Source organism: Hypanus sabinus, chromosome X2 (genome assembly GCF_030144855.1).
Source record: "Hypanus sabinus isolate sHypSab1 chromosome X2, sHypSab1.hap1, whole genome shotgun sequence".
Lineage (NCBI taxonomy): Eukaryota > Metazoa > Chordata > Chondrichthyes > Myliobatiformes > Dasyatidae > Hypanus > Hypanus sabinus.
Genome location: NC_082739.1, coordinates 30,208,159 through 30,223,046, shown reverse-complemented (window position 1 = coordinate 30,223,046; position 14,888 = coordinate 30,208,159). Strand labels below are relative to the sequence as shown.

The 14,888-nt window shown below is 42.6% G+C and overlaps 1 protein-coding gene across 13 annotated transcripts in view; it reads right to left on the bottom strand.

Annotated features, from left to right (window-relative positions):
- The window catches only part of LOC132385221 (rho GTPase-activating protein 32-like), a 556,026-nt gene that overhangs the window by 91,019 nt on the left and 450,119 nt on the right, over nucleotides 1–14,888 (bottom strand). For 12 of the 13 annotated variants that reach the window (XM_059957162.1, XM_059957163.1, XM_059957160.1 and 9 more), the window contains one exon: nucleotides 3,885–4,034. The exons of the other annotated variant lie outside the window; for it this stretch is intronic. In XM_059957162.1, coding sequence (XP_059813145.1) covers nucleotides 3,885–4,034 — 150 coding nt within the window. The remainder of the gene's footprint in view (nucleotides 1–3,884; nucleotides 4,035–14,888) is intronic. 13 annotated transcript variants of the gene reach the window in all.

Sequence of the window (14,888 nt, the reverse complement as noted above, 5' to 3'; positions counted from 1 at the left end):
CTGCACGGGGGAGGGGTTTCAAGTAGAGTTGAAAGGGGATGTGAACTGGAGCGCCAGAACAGAGAATGAGTGGTTGTGGAGAAAGATATTGTTAAGTTTATGTACGTTCAAGGAATGAAAAGGTTGAGTATGGTAAGACTTATGTTCTGAACTGCGTCCATTTCAATGCAAGTAGTATTGTAGGAAAGGCCAATGAGATTAGGGCATGGATCAGCACATGGAATTATGACATTGTAGCCATTAGTAAGACTTGGTTGCAGGAGGGGCAAAATTGGCAGCTCAGTGTTCTGTGGTTCCATTGTTTTAGACGTGTAGAGCGGGAGGGATTAAAGGAGGAGGGGTGGCTCACTAGTCAGGGAAAATGAGACAGTGCTCAGACAGAACAGGCTGGAGAGCTCATCTAGTGTGACATTATGGGTAGAACTGAAGAATAAGAAAGGTAAGACCCTGACATTTTGATCATATTAGAAATTACCCAACAGGCCACATGGTTTAGAAGAGCAAATATGAAGGGAGATCATAGACTGTTGCAAGAAACAGAAGGTTGTGATAGTAGGTGATTTTAACTTTCCATATATTGACTGGGGCTCCCATACTGTAGGGCTGGATGAGAAAAGTTTGTCAAATGTGTTCAGGAAAGATTCCTGAATCAGTATACAGAAGTTCCAATGAGACAGTGTGCAATGCTAGATTAAGGAGTGAGACAGTGATAGAAGATTGTGTAGGGGACCATTTTGCATCTAGTCATTATAATGCCACTAGTTTCAAAGTAAATATGCAAAAAGATATGTCTGGTCCATGGGTTGAGATTCTAAATTGGAGAAAGGCCAATTCTGATGGTATTAGAAACGATCTGGCCAATGTGGATTAGGACAGGTTGTTTTCTGGCAAAGGTACTTGGTAAGTGGAAGGCCTTCAAAAGTGAAATTTTGAGAGCACAGAGTTTGTATGTTCCTGTGAGAATAAAAGTCAAAGATAACAGGCATATGGACATTGGTATTTGAAAGATATTGAGGGACTAGTTAAAAAAAGGTGTATAGCAGCTATAGGCAGACAGGAACAAATGAGGTACTTGAGGAGTACAAGAAATGCAAGAGAAGGAAATCAGGAGGGCTATAACAAGACCTGAGGTTGCTCTAGCAGACAAGGTGAAGGTGAATCCTCAGGGCTTCTACAGATATATTAAGAGAAAAAGAATTGCAAGGAACAAAATCGATCCTCTGAAAGATCAGAATGGTAATCTATGCATGGAGCCAAAAGAGATGGCGGAAGATCTTAAATTATGCATCTCATTTACTCGGGAGACACACACAGTCCACAGAAGTGAGGCAAAGCAGCAGCAAGGTCATGGACCCTATACAGATTACAGAGGAGGAGGGTTTTTGAGGCAAATTAGGGTGGATAAATCCCAAAGGCCTGACAAGGTGTTCCGTCTGACCCTGTGGAAGGCGAGTGCAGAAGTTCCCTGGGCCCGAGCAGAGATACTTAAAACATACTTAGCCATGGGTCAGGTATCGGAGGATTGGAAGATAGCTAATGTTGTTCCGTTGTTTAAGAAAGGTTCTAAGAATAAGCCAAGTAACTATAGGGCGGTGAGCCTGACATCAATAGTGGGAAAGTTACTGGAAGGTATTCTAAGGAACCAGATATCTAAGTATTTGGATAGACATGGACTGATTAGGAAGAATCAGCACGGCTTTGTGTTTGGTAGGCCATGCCTAAGTAAACGTACAGAACTTTTCGAGGAAGGTACCAGGAAAGTTGATGAAGGCAAGGCCGTGGATATTGTCTACATGGACTTTAGCAGGGTCTCTGAGAAGGTCCCACATGGGAGGCTGGTCAAGAAGGTTCAGTCACTCGGCATTCAAGACTGGAATGGATTAGACATTGGCTTTGTGGGAGAAGCCAGAGAGTGGTAGTAGATTGTTGACTCTCTGACTAGAGGCCTGTGACTAGTGGTGTGCCGGAGGAATTAGTGTTAGGTTCATTGTTGTTTGTCATCTATACCAATGATCTGGATAATAATGTGGTTAACTGGATCAGCAAATTTGCAGATGACACCAAGATTGGGGATGCAGTGGACAACGAGGAAGACAATCAAAGCTTGTAATAGGATCTAGGCCAGCTGGAAAAAATGGGCTGAAAAATAGCAAGTGGAATTTAATGCAGACCAGTGCCAGGTGTTGCACTATGGGAGGACCAACCAGGATACAGTTCTGTGCAAAAGTCTTCGGCACCCTGTCTGTGGCAGCTACTTTTGCACAATACTGTAGTAATTTTAACATATTGCTCTGTACCGCTGCTGCAAAAATAACAAATTTCGTGACATATGTGAGTGATGATAAACCTGATTCTAATATGAGTCTCTATTGTGGACTGAAAGTGGGAAGCGGGCAGAGAGAGGAGAAATTATGGTTAGGAAAAGAGGAAAGGAGAGGGGAGGGAGTGGGTAGCACCAGAGAGACATTCCATAATGATCAATAAACCAATTGTTTGGAATCAAATGACCTTGTCTGGTGCGTCAGGGTTGGATGTGTCCACACAGGTACCACCCCTCCACCCCAGCACTCCTCTGCCACTTGCCCCACAGCCCTTCTGCAGCGCTTTACCCTCACCACTCCCAATGTTCTTCTCTCCTGCCAGATTTACAAGCTCGCTCTCTGCTCTACGTCAACAAATACAGTAATGTACATAAGCCTTAGGCAATACATGCACTTCAGACTTTTGCACAGGACTTACACGGTGAGCGGCAGGGCATTGAGGAGTGCGTTAGAACAGAGGGATCTAGAAATACAGGTCCATAATTCATTTGAAGTGGTATTACAGGTAGATAGGGCTGTAAAGGAAATTTTTGGTGCACTGCCCTTAATAAATCAATGTATTGAGTACAGGAGTTGGGTTGTTAAGTTGAACTTGTATAAGACGTAGGTGAGGCCTAATTTGGAGTATTGTGTGCTGTTTATTGGTCGCCTACCTACAGGAAAGATGTAAATAAGATTGAAAGAGCATAGAGAAAATTTGCAAGGATGTTACTGGGACCTGAGGACCTGAGTTGTAGGGAAAGATTGTATAGGTTAGGACTTTATTCCCTAGAATGTAAAAGATAGAAGGGAGCTTTGATAGAGGTATACATAATTATGATGGTTATAGTTCAAATTCAAAGCTAAAGTAATAATAGGGGAAATGCAAGCAGGCTTTTTTCAGCAAGGTTGGCTGAGACTACAACCAGCGGTCACAGGTTCAGGGTGAAAGGTGAAATGTTAAAGGGGAAAAATGAGGGGACATTTCCTCACTCAGAGGCTGGTGAGAGTGTGGAACAAGCTGCCACTGCAAGTGGTGGATGCAGGTTCAACTTCACCATTTAAGAGAAGTTTTGATAGGTACATGGATGGGAGGCGTATGGAGGGCTATGGCCTGAGGGCAGGTCGATGGGAGTAGGCAGATTAACAGTTCAGCATGGTCTAGAACCTGTTTCTGTGCTGTAGTGAAACTTGGAGTATTAATATTTTGCAGTATATGGACAAAAGTAATGTCCCAATTGAAAGGGAGGGAGAAACTCAGGAAAATTACAGTCACCAGGGCAATAGTACTAAGTAAACTGTTGGAGACGACCACTGTAACCCAGTGTCTCTCATTACTTTAATAAAAAGAAAATCGGTAAAGTCATGGAACTACACACTACTGAGGTTTCTGAATGGAACTTTTCACCTGCACAAAAGAAAGAGACACACACTCATTAACATAATTAAAATAAGGACTGGGAATTATTTAGAGTTGCACTTCAACAGATCTGCCCAGTATAGTACATTACTGAACAGGAGTCTAGGCAAGGTGGAATATTTACTGGAGTCCTCACTTTGCAACCACTCCATTTTGGTCCTTACCATCTTGGCCAGAGTTTAGCAAGTGTTCGCCGAGGTCACAGCCAAACACACGCTCCTTCAGGATTCCTCGCTGCTTCAGCTTTTGTTTGGTTGGCCGTGACTTCATGAAGGTGCGTAGGAAGGTTATGAGCTTGCCGTGCTTTTTTGAAACTGCCGAACAAAAACAAGAAGAGGTAATTTAGTCTATTGGGTTTTACATCAAAGTGTATCTGAACTTTCAATAAAACTATAGCTCATTCTTCTGTTTTGCAACTGGTTCACCATGATCTTCCCAAAGAGGCAGATCAAACTAAGCTATGATTCATTGGTCAGTGGCATTGCTTGTGCATTGCTGGGCTGTGTTCATCGGTAAAGACTCCACTGTAAACGCTGAGTCATTTCACAGTGAGCACCTACAGATGTCACACACTACACTGGGTGAGAGCAGTTGCCTTAATCACTATTGATCAGGTCTGAATGTTGACTGAACACAAGGTCTAAACTTCCCAGATCAGCACTGGATTAAGATGCAGCTCTGAACACCAGTGGATTAGTTCTGGACATTTCTTACAAGAAAATAAAAAGGCATGATAGAAACTGTCGCCTTTTCAGCAAATGAAGTAGTCCCTGCCAGCATGCTGTAAGACCAAGACAACACTCAGACCTGCGCTGATAAGTAGCAAGTAACATTTTGCGTGCCACAGTCCCAAGGTGGCACCAGATTGCTTTTGGAGATAGAGGGAATCTTAAAAAAGCTAGTGAGGGCATTTGGCACATTTTGCGCACTACAATCCCGAGGAGACATCAGATTGCTTGGAAGGAGAGATAGGTTAAAATAAGCAAACTGGGGCAATTGGCATATTTTCTGCACCAGTCCTGAGGAGACACTGGATTGCTTGACGGAGAGAGATATTCAAATAAGTGAGCTGCAGCAGTCAGCACATCTTGCGCACTACAGCTCCAAAGAAACACTGGATTGCTTGGCAGGACAGAGTGCTTCAAAGAAGTGAGTGGGGGCAGTCGGCACATATTGCGTGGAACAGTCCTGAGAAGACATGGGATTGCTTGGAGGAAGAAAGTTTAAAAGAAGCGAGCGGGGTCAATCAGCATATTTTGCGCGCAGTAGTCCTGAGGAGACACCGGATTGCCTGGAGGGAGAGAGTTTAAAAGAAGCGAGCGGGAGCAGTTGGCACATTTTGCGCACCACAATCCCAAGGAGACACTGGATTGTTTGGAGGGAGAGAGTTTAAAAAAGCAAGCTGCAGCAGTCAGCACATTTTGCGCGCCACAATTCTGAGGAGGCACTGGATTACTTGGAAGGAGAGTTTAAAAGAAGCAAGCGGGGGCAGCCAGTACATTTTGTGCGCCACTGTCCAGAGGAGACATTGGATTGCGTACAGGGAGAGAGCGCTAAAAAGTGAGTGGGGGCAGTCGGCATATTTTGCGCACCACAGTTCCCGATGAGACACTGGACTGCGCATAATCAGGCACTTGGCACGGACCATTAAAAAAGTTATGTATAAGCCGGGTCACCATTGTGTGAGTGGGCCAGTGTTGGATTGGGGAACTGAGGCTTTGGTTCATCGAGGCTAAGCAGCAGGGAGACTTTGTTTTGTTATTTATCTTTTCTTTATTTCTTATTGGACACTTAGAGCAGTGGCGATGCCAGACAGGATATTGGAATTCTAGTCTTGCGGGATGAGGGAAGGTAGGGAGACTTCTGTATCCCTGATGACTACACCTGTAAGAAGAGCATCCAGCTGCAGCTTCTAGCAGACTGTATTAAGGAGCTGGATTTGGAACTGGAACTGGATGAACTCCAAATTATTCAGAGGTCTTTGACAATGAGCAGTAAGGCTCTGAGGAGTGTGGTAGAACAGAGGGATCTGGGAATACAGTGGAATCAACTAAACACCATTCCTTCTAAAATATGTACAGTACCTGTTTAGAGTAGAGAACATACACATTCACAATTCAATAAGCCTTTCATACAGCATAGAAACAAGGCCATTTGCCCTACCATGCCATTTATCTAGCATTCATTTACACTCACTCCACACAAATCCCATTTTATTTTTCCCAACACTCTCATCAACTCCCCCCAGATTCTACCACCCACCTACACACTACTCATAGTGACAAATTAACCTACCAACTTGCTTGCATTTGGGATGTGATAGAAAACCCAGAGAGTAACAGAGAGAACATGGAAATTCCACAGACAGGTCCTGAAATCAGATGTGAACACAGGCCACAGAAACTACAAGGCAGCAGCTTTACTAACTGCGCCATTCTACAGCCAATTCGTTGTACGTGAAACTACATGGACTCCAGACACATAACTCACTGCTCTACTAATGAAATACCTGAGATAGGTGGAGAAAGTTACTGAGATTCTGGTCCTGTTTATCAACAAGCAAAGTAGTTAAAAAGCCAGATGCATGATGATTGAAGGTAACTTTGACAACTTAATTTTTAACTGAGAGACAGCTTAAACATAGAATATACAGAACAGGGTAAAAAGAATAATGAAATCTCATCATTAATCCCAATACCTTATCCCAATTATCCAAAGCTTTAAGTAAAGTGTTAAATATCAGAGTGGTAGGCGACATCACTTAGGTCTTGTAATTAGGGTTGAACATTGCTACATGAGTCACCTCTTTAGTCCAATTTATCAGATACCCAAGACACTCAAATAATGCGAGTGAAACACTCTTTCCACCCAAACAACATGTCCGAGACCAGGAGTTCTTTTGACTCAAACAGCGATGATACAGAGTGACAGTTTTCACTCTGTCCGCACAAACTCAATTGATAGCACAACAGAAGTAAAGAATATTCTCCTTGCTTGAAACAGCAATGCAACAGGGATGGAGCATCCCTCAAAATACACCACAAAAATATGATAGAGAACACCATCATCAACTACGATCACTACACTGTAAAAGTGATAGACATCCTTCCAGCAATGACACATGCATACAAGAGCACATCATATCAGCTAGACAATGACAATTCATGCTGAATTATTTTTAACCAACTATCAAAGACAGGAGCAGCCATCTCTAGCACTTCCTAAACAGACAGGATGCCTATGTGCAGTCATCATTAAGGCACCCTCTTTCTAATCCTTAGAGTGGCTGTAAAATATCAACAAAAAATATAAATGGAGACCCCCAATACCAACCTTGTGGTCACAGGTCTGGGTTGAGGGATGCCAAAGTACCTGCAGTATAATTCTTCCCAGTAATATCCACTGAAAAGTTTAGTCCAAGTCAGCTGTAAGAACTTGTTCTGATCATGGATTCTGAGCTCAGAATTCTCTGATCAGAAGGAATCAATGGAGCAAGCATAAAGCCAAATGACGTTCCTAAGACTGCAGAAACCCAAGAGCTGAGAGAACACCAGCATCAACAGCTGCTGTTTGCGCAGCAGAAGTAATACTGGCCAGGCAGATGGGAGGTGCAAGCAGCTTAAATACTGCTACGCACACATTCCAACATGGTAAAGGAATAAAAAAAAATCACAAAATTCCTTCATAAGTGAAACAATTGCTTTAGCAGTCAAGGGAATTGGTCCCTGGTTATAAAATTTTAGGTTCTCATTCAAAAAATACTTAAATTACTTAACCTAACACAAACATTTGGGATCTTTCTTAGCAGTAACCCAAACTGCAAGAAATTATTGGATGAAAGGGAAAAGTATTCATAATAAGTTCACATTAACCTACATCTTCAATTGCTATCTTACTGGCACCTAATACACTAAATCTGGATCCACAGAACCTAAAACTTAACAGCATTATAAGAATACAATTAAATCAGAACAAATGTAATCTGCAAGCTGTAACTACACTCAAATTATTTTGTAACATTCCTGATACATTTTTAACATTTTTTTAAAGATACAGCACAGAATAGGTCCTTCCAGCCCTTTGAGCCACACCACTCAGCAACCGCTGATTTAACCCTAACCCAATCACGGGACAATTTACAAGCACCAATTAACCTACCAACTGATATGCCTTTGAACTGCGGGAGGAAATCAGAGCGCCCAGAGGAAACCTACACAGTCATGGGATGAATGTGATCTGAGAGTAACTAATTCAAACAAACTGTCCTGTAACTGTAGTATAATCTATCACAGTTCATATGAATAGTAACACCAAGATTTCACATAGCAAATTTTATATGTTATTCTATTCTGGCAACAACATAATCAAGAGACCTAAAGATTGTGTGATGCGTATGTAGATGTTGAACTACTGATAATTCTAAATAGACCCACATTAAGAGAACAGGTGTAAATATTTTAAAGTCAAAAATCACAGAATTCTGAAATTAAACATGTAACTCCAAGTTTCAAGCTTTTAATTCCAGCAGCTTTGAAGCTCAACCTCAGATATACTGTACTAGCAGCACCACTGTGCAGCAAATGGAACGTTATCGGGGTGCATGAATCATTGTGTCTCTGTGTACCTTTGCCTTAAAACAGATGGTCCTGGAGTCAGGGGTTTGATGCAAAACACCAGATATTCTCCACCTACTAGGCAATCTGGCACCTCAGTCTCATTCTCCCTGTTTACTCAGAGTATTGCTGTGGAAGAGGTAGTTTCAGTGGCTAGTATTTCATAATGCCTTATCGTCTGACTGATCTGTTTACTGCGTGCAGGTATCTGGGGACTGTAGAAGAGGTGCATCACAAGTAGTTAGGGATATTGCACAAGTTGAAGGAATTCTGCAGTGACTCGTATACTCGTATGACACACCCTACATTATCAGCTCTAAGCATCTTAAATGGGAGCTCTGCAATTCTGCAAGAGATAATACTCCAGAGTGAACAATCCAATTACTGTAGAAGCAGTGCCTCCTTCAATGTATAAGCATAGAATAGAACAGCACAGGAGCAGGCCATTCAACCAACAACTTTGTGCTGAACTAACTAAAAAGCAAATAAAAACAAACACTAACCCCTCTTAACTACACCAAGTCCATATCCCTCCATCTTCCTTACATCCAAACATCTCTTAAAAGCCTGGACCACCAAACCAAGCAGTGCATTCCAAGCATCCACCGCTCTCTAAGTAAAAAAAAACTTACTTCTCACACCCCCCTTGAACCTACTCCCTCTCATCTTCAATGCATGCTCTCTGGTGTTAGACATTTCAACCCTGGGAAACAGATACTCTGTCTTTTCTATCTATGCCTCTCATAATTTTATAGATCACAATCAGATCTCTCCTCAGTCCCTGAAACTGTAGTGAAAACAACCCGTTTATCCAGCCTCTCGTGATAGCACATGCCCTCTAAACTAGGCAACAGCCTTCAGAGTGGGGCGACCAGAACACATACTCCAGATGTGGCCTCATCAGTTTTAAAGTTTCAACATAGCCTCCTGACATTTGAACTCAATGACTTGACTAATAAAAATGACTGGCGTAGCCACTTTCAAGGAGATATGAACTTGGATCCCAAGATCTCTCTGCTCAGCAACACTGTTAAGGGCCTTGCTCTTAACAGTGTATGGCTCCTTACATGTGCCCTACCGAGATACAACACCTCACATTTATCTGGGTTAAATTCCATTTCTCAGTCCATTTCTGCAACTAATCGATATTGTGCTGTATTCTTTGCCAGTCTTCTACACTATGCACAACTCCATCAGTCTTGGTATCATCCGCAAATTTACTAACCCACCCATCCATATTTGCATCCAGGTCATTTCTATACATCACAAACAGCAGAGGTCCCAGCACAGATCCCTGTGGAATTCCACTAATTACAGACCAGAGCTCAAACCACTACTCTCTGTTTTCTATGCACAAGCCAGTTCTGAATCCAAACAGCAAACTCACCATGGATCCCATGTATCTTAATCTTCTGAATTAGCTCCACATGAGGGACTTTGTCAAACGCCTTACTAAAACCTATGTAGACAACATCCACTGCCCTCCCTAATCAATCTCGCTCATCACTTTGTCAGAAAACTCAGTCAAGTTGGTAAGGCATGACCAACCACGTACAAAGCCATGCTGGCTCTCCCTAATTAGGCCATGGCTTTCCAAATGCTCATATATCCTATCCCTCAGAATTATCTCCAGCAATTTCCCTACAACTGACAAGGCACTCACCAGTCTATAGCTCCCAGGATTTTCCCTTGTTCTTTCTAAGTAGAATTAGCCATTCACCAGTCCTACGGAACCTCGCCTGTGGCTAGAGAGGACATGAAGGTAATGGTATACAATCAGCACTAACCTCCTGGTCTTCCATTCCTTTTTTCCTTGGTAAATACTGAAGTAAAGTACTCATTAAGTATCTCACTCACATTTTCTGCATCCAAGCAAATGTTTCCCCCCTTTATCATTGAGTGGCCCCACCCTCTCCCTAGTTATCCTCTTGCTCTTGATGTATGTGTGGAATGCCTTGCGATTCACCTTAATCCTACTTGCCAAGGACTTTTCACTGGCTCTCCTGACTTTCCTAATTCCCTTTTCTTTAGTTCTTTACTAGCTTCTTTATATTCCCCATGTGCTTCATTTGATTCTGACTTCCAAAGCTTTACATACTTTTCCTTTTTCTTCTTGACTAAATTCATCACCTCTCCGGACATCCATTCCTCTTCTCTTTTTATCCCCTTCCTTTCTTCTAACAGGAATATACCCTTCCTGTACTCTATTCTACACTGAAAGTTAAGGAGGTGTGGTCACCGTTCCTTAACTGTTCACCCATAGTCACCTGGCCAGGCTCATAACCCAACAAAAGGTCCAGTACAGCCCCTCCTCTCACTGGACCATCCACATATTAACTTAAGAAAACTTCTTGGAACAAATTCCGCCCCATCTAAACCCCTTGCACTGAGGTGGTTCCAGTTTATATTAGGGAAGTTGAAGTCCCCCATGACAACAACCCTATTATTTTTACACATTTCCTTAATCTGATTATATATCTGTTCACCAATGTCCCTGTGGTTATTGGGGGGGGGGGGGGGGGGTCTGTAGTACAATCTCGTCAGTGTGATTGCACCCTTCGTATTCCTGAGTTCCACGCAAATGGACTCGGTGTCTGACCCCTCCATTATGTCCCCCTTGAGTGCAGCTGTGATATTGTCCCTGATTAGTAGCAGAACTCCAACCTCTCTTTTACCTCTTCCTCTATCTTTTCTAATACTTTTAAAAGCTGGTACATTAATCACTCATTCCTGCCCCTCTCTCGACTAAGTTTCAGTAATGGCTACAGCATCATAGTTCCATGTACTGATCCATGCTCTACGTTCACCACCTTTATCCATAATACTCCATGCATTAAAATATACACACTTCAAACTATCCAACCCATCACACCTGTTATTTTGATTTTGCCTTTCAATACTTTCCTTGACATCTACCTTCCAGTTCAATCATTCCCTTACTTATCTGAGGCTCTGGTTCCCAGTCCCCTGCAAAACTAGCTTAAACTCTCCTTCGAGTAGTATCAGTAAACCTCTGGGTCTATAGAAGTGCAGAGTGCACCATGGAAGAATGGGAAAGAGGGGCACCAGCGGGATGAGATTCCTTCCCCAGGCAGTAAGGCTGATCTACACCTCCATCCACTGCAGCCCAGAGTACCTTGGAGATAGTCATTGGGAGGAGCTCAGAAAACACAGCAAGAGTGTAAAGGGGTGTCCTGTGAGGTTTGCCTGGAGAAATGCATGGGGAGTTCATGTCCACACTTTCATAGGAGATTGTACACAGTCAAAAGACCATCACCTCCACACTAGAGATCATGAGCACATCTTCACAAAGCAGGATCACCTGCATTCAGTGTCAGCCATTGCAGTAACTTTTAATCCTCCTCATGACCAACCCCCATTCATTATACCATTAGATTTGGTTGCAGGTGATGCAGGAATCACCTCACATAGCCCCCTTCTCCCAACACTACAACCTTGCTCCTTTTCCTGTCCAATGCCCAGGAAGTGCCACATTCCAACACTGTTGAAAGAGTGTGGAGATTGCAGTGTTAACCACCAAAGCAGATCCTGGACCTGGCCATCGCTCAGGTCCAGCACAGAGACAGATCTCCAGAATGGCGTTAGAATGTTAGGTGACATTGTAGTGGGGTGGGTGGGGGTGGTTCTGCTTCACCAGGGAGCCTGTACTGCACACTCTCAATGGGGTGGGAATCACCCACAATCACCCACTTCTTTAACAGTGTGGTGTCTGGAATGTGTTCTATTAGGTCTGCCTGATCATTTGTGGGAGCTATGCTAGAATTATCAGGGCAATCACAACACATATCACATTGCAAAACTGCATCACAACTAAGCCAAGTTGAACATGATTAGCAAGAGACGGGAATAGAACACAGAACAATACAGCACAGGAACAGGCCCCTCAGTCCACAATACTGTGCCAAGCCAATTAAATTAGTAAGCAAATGGCCAACTAATCTCTTTAGCCTACACAATGTCCATATCCTTCCATTTTCCTCACATTCGTGCCTTATCTAAACATCTCTTTAAAATCTCTAATGTATCTGCCTCACCACCACCCTAGGCAATGCATTCCAGGCACCCACCACTCCCTGTGTAAAAAATTTACCTCTCATGTCGCCCTTGAACCTGCCCCCTCTCACCATCAATGCATTCCCTCTGCTATTAGACATTTCAGCCCTGGGAAAAAGATACTATCTGGCTGCTCTATTTAAGCCTCTTATAAACCTCTATCAGATCTCCACTCAGCCTCTGCTGCTCCAGGGAAAACCACCCAAGTTTGTCTAACCTCTCGTGCCCTCTCATGTACATGCTCATGCACTCATGCACATGCCCTCTAGTCAAGACAGTATCCTGGAGATGATCAGAACTGTATGCAATACTCCAGATGTGGCCTAACCAGAGTTTAATAAAGCTACAACGTAACTTCCTGACTTCTGAACTCAATGCCCTGACTAATAAAGGCAAGCACGCTATGTGCTTCCTTAACCACCTTATCGATCTGTGTAGCCATTTTCAAGGAGCTATGAACTCCTTCCACAGATTCCTCTGCTCATCAACATTGTTAAAGGTCTTGCCCATAACAGTGTGCTGTCGCTTTACATTTGACTTACCAAGGCACAACATTTCACATCTTGCTGGATTAAACTGAATCTGCCATTCAGTCCCTTCAACCACAACCCACTCAGTCATCTGTGTTAACACCCTGTTCCTAGCTGCACTAGCTAGTAGCACAGGGAGTAATCCAGAGATTACAAACTTGAAGGTGCTTCTCTTTAGCTTCTTTCCTAACTCTATATACTCACTGTGTAGGATAACTAAACAAGATCAATCCATACCCATCAGCCTCCAAGAGCAGTCACTGATAGTGTAGTGTGGTGCATTTAACAAGGGAATTTCTTCCCTTCATAAACTTGCCCAGGATTATTAAAAGAAATGCTTCTTAGGTCAGAAGCAGATCTCACGAGAGAGAATGCTCTTCTACGTTACACCAATGCTGTCACCCTTTCTCTCCCAGGTGCACAGACTCCATAAACAAATATGAACAAAGCAGTGAAGCTTAGATAGATCTGCCTATTAGTGTGTACAGTGAATGACTTGAATACATGCAATACTTGAAAGCTAATGGTGCCTCCAGTAAAAGCACAGAGCTATTGAAGATGGGTTTCTAAAACCAGAATTCCATTTTATCTTAGACCAGAGACAGTGTTTACTAAATTTGGACTTCAGAGGAAATCGGACAGAATCACCCGCCACACAGAGGAAGTTCATTCTGCGTGCTGGATGCTTTGGTTAAAGAATTTCCAATCTTCAGCACAACTGTTTAAGATTAATAATTTTTAATTAGGAAAAACCATAAAATTGTTAGGAGAATAAGATTTAATTGGGGAATTATTGGGTACCTGAAAGTAGGCCCATGTAGGAAAATTGGATAAAGACACACCTTGAGGAGAAGAGTTCATGTAGAATTAGCAGGAGAATAGTTAGCCTCTCATTTCTAAATGTTCACTCCACTTCCTTTGTCACAAGTAAGTCCTTTCTTAAGCAGGGAGATTTGACTCACATATAATACTATAGATGCAGTCTCATGAAAATCTTATATTCATAGATTCATGGAACAGTATAGAATCAGGTCCCCCAGCCCACGATGTTTTGCTGAACTAATTAAACCAGTAATTAAATGCCTAACTAAATGAATCCCTTTGCTTACTTAATGTCCTCCATTCTCTGTGCATTCATTTACCCATGTAACAGTCTCTTAAACACCTCTATTGTATTTGCCTCCAGCACCAACTCTGGCAATGTACTTCAGGCATCCATTACACTGTGTGAAAAATTTCCTTTGTACTTATCCCCTCTTAGCTTAATGCCTACACTACTTATGCTTCTCATAATCTTATAAACCTCTATGAGATCTCTTCTTATCCTCTGTCACTCGAGAGAAAACAACCCAAGTTTTTCCAAACTCCTTTCAGAGCTCATCTGCACCCTCTCCAAAGCCTCCATATCCTTCTTACAATGGAAGACTAAAATTGAACGCAATACTCCAAATGTGGCCCAGCTAGTGTATCAAGCTGCAACATAACTTCCCGACTCTTAAACTAAAGCCTTGACTGATAAAGACAAGAATGCCATACACATCTTCTTTACCATCCTATCAACTTGTGCAGTCACTTTCAGGTTGCTATTGGCTTGGGCCACAAGGTCCCTCTGTGCATGTTAAGGGTCCTGCCATTAATTGTGCACTGTCCCTTTACACTAGATCACCCACACTGCAACACCTCATACTTGCTCAGATTAAACCCCATCTGCCATTTCTCCACCCATATCTGCAACTGATCTATGTTTCACTGTTAATCATTTGCAAATCCACAACATCAGCAATTTTGTATCTTCTACAAACTTATCTCTGCTTTTAGCCAGTTTGTATAATTGAGACATCAGCTGTATTCTTGTACCCAGCAAACACGAGCAAATCTGCAGATGCTGGAATTTCAAACAACACACACAAAATGCTGGTGGAACACAGCCAGGCAGCATCTATAGGGAGAA